Source organism: Gossypium hirsutum, chromosome D13 (genome assembly GCF_007990345.1).
Source record: "Gossypium hirsutum isolate 1008001.06 chromosome D13, Gossypium_hirsutum_v2.1, whole genome shotgun sequence".
Classification (NCBI taxonomy): Eukaryota; Viridiplantae; Streptophyta; class Magnoliopsida; order Malvales; family Malvaceae; genus Gossypium; species Gossypium hirsutum.
Window position 1 is genome coordinate 37,339,312 of NC_053449.1, and position 6,400 is coordinate 37,345,711.

Sequence of the window (6,400 nt, forward strand, 5' to 3'; positions counted from 1 at the left end):
TACCAACTAAGATTGATTTTATCAAACACACATAACATAACTTATGCACCATGCACCAAAATATTTTCATGGATCTGCGGATACAATCCGCAAGCATTCTCCGCGGATATACTTTGCATGTGTTCAATCCGCCAAGCTCTTCGCAACTTATGTGCCCGCAAACTTGTTCTCACTTGGACAATCTGCCAAGCTTTTCGTGTATGAAGAGTCTGCCAAAATTCTTGCACTTGAGTTGTCCACCAGACAGTTCGTATATTGACAGTCCGCAAGACTGTTCACCAAATAATTGTCTGCCAAGTGATTCGCATTTGGATTATTCGCTATTTGTGTGAGCTGTTGCCTGGTTGGCCATCTCACAACACATTTGTTAGGTGCATTGACAAATACAAAAAACGAAATTTACACACACAAAAAAAAAACTATAATAATGAAGAGTAACGAAAGAAAAATAGAGAATGATCATCAAATTTATTTAGTCATCTGTTCAATTTCTATGGATAACTAGTTTAAAGGATCGTGTTTGGCCTTAAAAACATTGCCAAAGAAAATCCCAGAAGAAGAAGACGCAATTTAGAAGTGATCATTGATTTGGAAATGTACTGTACGAAATGTAAGAGAATGTACAGCAATCGGTATGTATGGACCTATGTTACTCTTGATTATTGTTTTTTGACGAAAACATATCTGTATCCAACATTTACATCCAAATCTAAGTAACATAGGTAGAAATGAATGTCTAAGGATCAGTAGTGGGGGAGAGATATTGACGCCATTCTTCAGGTGTTCCATTTCTCTTCCTCAACATCCTCATTGCTGAGCTTGTTAAGGGTATGGCAAGTATGTCATAATCCTTTGGGGCCTGAAACCAACCGAATCAAAGATAAACTTAAATCGTCATCATCAACGTGAAGTACATGTACGAAACTTATGTCCTGGACATATATTTGTATCCGATATTCAGGCTCAAATCCAAATAAAAAAAAATACCTTAGGGACCTTAATCAGCTTCATATTTGCTTCCTCCAGAGTTTTCTGACCTTTCTTTGAATTGCATTTGGCACAAGCAGTGACCTGGAACCAGAGAGACAAGGAAAAGAAAGGAACTATCAAAATTGTGAATTAAGGGTGGTTAGAACCATGAAGTCTTAAAACTCTCTTTTGATACAGTCCAAGTGGCATAGAGGAGAAGATATGTTGCTCAGATTCTTTGGTTTACCCGTATCCAATGCACATGCAGACATGGTAATGAGAACATGAAAATTTTAGCAAAAAAAAAAAAAAAAAACAAACCCATACCCGTGTCTGACAAGCACACCCGAATTCAAGTAACACAGACAGACAAGAAGAATAACTGGAGTAATCCAGAAATACCGAGTCAACTTACCAGATTTTCCCATTTCCATTCCCCTCCTCTTGCAACTGGCAGAACATGATCTATGGTCAAGTTATCACGAGCTGAACAATACCTTTTTCACAAAAACCAAAAACCTCTTTGTAAGATCCTTTGAAGGCCAACACATAATCGCTATTCAACTGAATTCTAATAAAAATAGCATATCATGCTCCGTTACTCTTCCTTTTTGTTTGAAATATCTGCATCCGATATATATCTGGACATAGGTTTTAAGATATACCCTTCTAAGAATTCTTCAAATATATAAAAAAATTCTTTAAAAGATATTGAAAATATGCTGCATCAGACATATATCCATATCCAACATTTACACCTGAGCCCAAGTAAGAGATTTCAGGTACAAGTACTTAGTTTACAGCACAAACTATGTCATATAAAAGAAGATTGTATGATTGTATCCTGTCCTATCCTATTTATTTACATCATTAGGTTGACTTATGAACACTTTACGACAAAATGAAAACTGTGAACGAACTTACTGACAGGTGAAATTGTCCCTAAATAGAACATTTTTGCGGCTAAGATTGGATCTGATTCTTCTTCTCTTAACAACTTGCAATAGATGGGGAACCTGGGAGAGGAATATTGAAGTTACAAAATAAAAAGCATTAAACAAATAGGTGTGTAAGTAGAGTAACAAGAACTATGTTGCTTTGGTTCTTTGTTTTCTTGGAGTATTCGTGTTGGACATCCAAGTTAAACACAGATAAAAACATAGTATAAAAATAGACTTTTAAAGATCCTTCAAATATATGAAAAAAGTTCAAAAAATAAAATTAGAACACATTTGAGTCGGACACGAATGTCCGACACTAGTATGTAACTCCAAGTGACATAAAACAAGGAATGCAAAAGAAAAATTGAAAGACAGATTTCATACCCTTAACACGGCTGGTATGTAAAAGGATCCACTTGGGGAATTTACAGTCTGATCATAATATTCTAGAACATCAGCCTGGATTAAAAAAAGAAAAGAGGAAGCAATGCAAAGGAACTTAAATGTTGGTAACAATGTAAGGTCTCATCTGAGCCAACGTATATATCAAAGAGACAAAACAAGAAGATGAAAAGGTATTACTTCATAAGTGATTGATCAAGAAACTGGTAAGAAGATAAAATTACCTATATTTCTTAGATTCGGATGTAAGTCGGCGGATATGGATGTGTTTGAAATGTGTATTTTTTTTATTCTATGTTTTTCCTATATTTATGATAGATTAATCTAAACTCATTTTTTAATTTTTTTAAAAATATTTATATTATTTTAATTTAATATTTAATAATTATTTTAATTTATTGAAAATTTTATATAATCATCTTAACATTATTTTAGTGTTTACATTAAAGTAATATTATATATTTAGTATAGGTTTATCTTTTTGATGTGTTATAAATTACATAATTTATAAAGATAACATAATATAAATTATTGTAAACTTAAAAATTAATTGGGTCGGGTGGGGCTTGAACCTTAAATGTTCAAGCTCGAACCTAACTCATATTTTAAACGGACCTAATATTTTTATTCAAATCCTCTCAAATTTTAGAAGGATCTTCATACCTAGACTTATAGTCCAACTCATGAACAGATCTAGCTATCACCCTTCGATGAATCTCCGAATACATAAAGGGCTAAAGAGTTTGAATAATATAAGAATTATCTAAAATCTAAATTAACCTGACACCATACATTTCAAAACACTAGTGCTACCATACAACGACATGGTAAAAAGAAGGACTGCATAATCAAGGATTATGGTTAAAATTTTGGATAATTTTCAGTTTTCTAGATTTGTTTTTTCCTCAACCTTGGTAAACAACTGCAGAAGTTGCATTCAAATATCTAAAATCAAAGGGGAGACTCCACACTTATCCAACCTTTTCCATGAACTCCAAACATATAGCTCGCCTCCAGCACACGACATTGACTGGCCTGGCATTGAGTGACACTAATCAGATCTTATCCAAATTTATCAAGAAAAGGAGAATTCATATTTCGCATTGAAAAAAAAAAGAAAAAAAAAAGAAAAAATGCTGATAATGATGATTAGAGAAAAATTGAATATTGTCAAATAAGAACACGAGTACATGGTTTGGTTATGGTTCATAATATTGAAAGAATCAAACAAGAATATCGTATTGTATTTGTATTGCAAACATACATATCCAGTTGAGATACCCAGAGTTCAAATGATTCTAAACAAACACCCAATTGAAATAACAAAAGAAAGCATAAAACTCAAACAAGGAAAGATGGGTAAATTAAGAAGTTTTTCATATATATATATTTGACCTGTAAGAGATATCCAAAACAAGACCTCTGAAAGAAGCCAAATCATCAGTCTCGAACTCACTATCATAGTCCTCTTCATCACAAATTCCTTCATCATTCACATTCAGACTTGCCTTTGCATAAAATTTGCTGCCTTTCTTCATACTAGAAGAAGAAAAGTAGAGCCTCCCAGTAGTACTTTTATGAACTCGAAGGGATTTTGGCTTACCAGAAGCACCAAAAACATTGCTAATAAGCTTGTAATGAAAAGGGTCTTTGGGTTCCACACCATCCCCCTGAAAGAGCAGCCTCAAACGCCCTTGTGGTGTGAATTGAGCCATTAATTCAACCCAAGATTTCGTTTTAGCTCTCGACGAAATCTGCTTTATAGTAAGTTTAATGTTGTTGCTTTTGGTGGTGTTTCAGTATTGCGAATTACAAAGAGAGAAAAGAAAGCAAGGAACCGTGTTTGTTTCTTGAAAGAAAGAAAAGGCTGATTTTCATGGAAACAAACCGTTGCCACAAAAATAATTCGGCATGTGCTCCCGCTTCGCAGCCAATATCTTCTTCATAACCAGTTTAAATGACAATTTTACCCTCTTTTCCTCCCATTTCATTTCATTTCATTACATGCAGAAGAAATAAATATAAAAAGTATATATCAACTTTCATTTTACACGATTTTATTATATAATCATTAATTATATTATCGAATCAATTTTATTTTAAGTTGAATATTAAGTACAAAAATAATTATATTAATTTAATATAAAAATAAATGTATTTATTTATTTAAATATGTATAATTAAATTAAAATTTAACTTTTATGTATACATATTAATTACAATACAAATTTTATGTATATAATTACACCAAATAAAAATTTATATATCAAATTATATATTAAAAATTATATATTATAAATTTAATATTAATCGCTACGTGGAATAAGTAAATAAAACTTAAAATTTCAAGAAGCAAGTGTATGACAATTATCATGTTTTAAATTGAAACTTAAATTTTTGCGCTGTCTAGGGGTTGACTAGATGACAATGGATTCTGCCATTCGCAGAGTTGTTTTCCTAATCTTTTGGGACTTCTGTTTTCCTGTTCTTCATCAAATTGGATTATTGATGAAGATGAGATATGGGACTTCATTTCAGCATACCTTATAACTTTTTCTTTTTTGAATTATCACACAGGTATGGATAATTGAGCGGAGGAATGCATCGAATGTGTGATATCTATGAATATGAATGAATGATTCAACCAAGAAATTTTAGAAGAGGAAATCAAAGCAACTATTTTCAATCTGGGTGCAATGCAGGCCCTTGGCCTGGATGGGTACTCCCAACTTCTTGCTTTTTATCATACTTTCTGAGAAGAGATCAAGGTAAAGTATTTCTTGGTACTAGCAAACTACCGAGGAGGGTTAACTCCACCCACATTATTGTATTTCCTAAAACTCCTTGTGCAAAGGGGATTAACCAATTCTTCCTGACAGATTGTTGCAATTTGCTTACAAAATAACAACAAATATCATGTGAAATCATATGAAAATCTTTTTGAAAGATATAATTTCCCTAGCTTAGGCTGTTGGATTAAATTCCTCAATTATAGGCACATATGTATAATGTATAATGCTATTATAAAGTGTGATACAAAATTAAGTGGTCAATTATGTTATAAGTATCATAGGTATTAAAGTGTTATGAAAATAATATGTAGATACTATAACTTGTATTTATAATTTGATGAGGGGCCAAATTATAAATACCCAAAAATGGTTTAACAATTAGTTATTTAAAGAGGTAGTGGTCCCCAAAATATAGGGTTATCTCGTATATCCCATCAGAGAGTTATACAAAAAGAGAAAAAATATTTTCTTGTAAGATCAAAAATCGTAAAATATGAAAATTTTGAAGAATAAATGGATACAGATACACTTCTGTATCTAGTTTTGTTTTTAATTTATTCTCGATGATTTTACATGACAAATCCTGATTTAATAAAGTTTTACATTAGATATTGGTTTTACGATTCTACAAATGGCATTCGAGTCTCGTCATGTCGAATTATTGAAATTAATTAAATTTCTTTCTTTTTGAAATGATTGATTCATGAAATTTCACAGATTTAATATTTTAGATATATATATTGATGTTTGAAGGTTTATATTAAAGTTTTTTTTAAATCTTTATTATCTTGGATTTATATTTAAAGTTTTAGGGTTTGAAATATATATATAATATTAGTTGACCGAATCATCATGTGGAATTCAAGAATTTAGTTTGAAATTCATTCTCGATTGGGTCATGTGTTTCAATTTCTATTTGCAAATCTTGTGTTTCAATTTCTACTAAAAAAAATCCTATACGGCATTTAGTTAATAAAAAAAGAAAAAGAAAAATAAAAATAAAAGAAGTTGACAGTATACAAATCGATTCATATATATATATGTTTCGTTTATATATAAATGTATAATATATGCATGTTATGACTGATTCAATGTATGAGTTACATGCTTAGTTCAATGTATGTTGTTTTGGAAAATTATATAAATAAATGTATGATTATTTTTTAATTTGATTGAAAGATAAAATTAAGAGAAATATTTTAAAATAAATAAATTTAGATTTTGGCTTTGGGTTTTAATTAAAGATGTTTAATATTTTAAATAGATTAGTTGAAACAAAGTGATCTCTTTTGCGTA

General features: G+C 30.9%; 1 protein-coding gene across 1 annotated transcript; it reads right to left on the minus strand.

Moving 5' to 3' along the window:
* Positions 1–449: 449 nt before the first annotated feature.
* Positions 450–4,240, minus strand: LOC107918839 (uncharacterized). The gene is made up of 7 exons (XM_016848424.2): positions 3,708–4,240; positions 3,293–3,347; positions 2,295–2,369; positions 1,894–1,985; positions 1,385–1,466; positions 988–1,071; positions 450–859 (listed from the first exon to the last, which is right to left on the minus strand). The coding sequence occupies exons 1-7, from the start codon at positions 4,025–4,027 to the stop codon at positions 737–739; spliced, it is 831 nt and encodes a 276-aa protein (XP_016703913.1). The 5' UTR covers positions 4,028–4,240; the 3' UTR covers positions 450–736.
* Between the last annotated feature and the right edge of the window lie 2,160 nt (positions 4,241–6,400).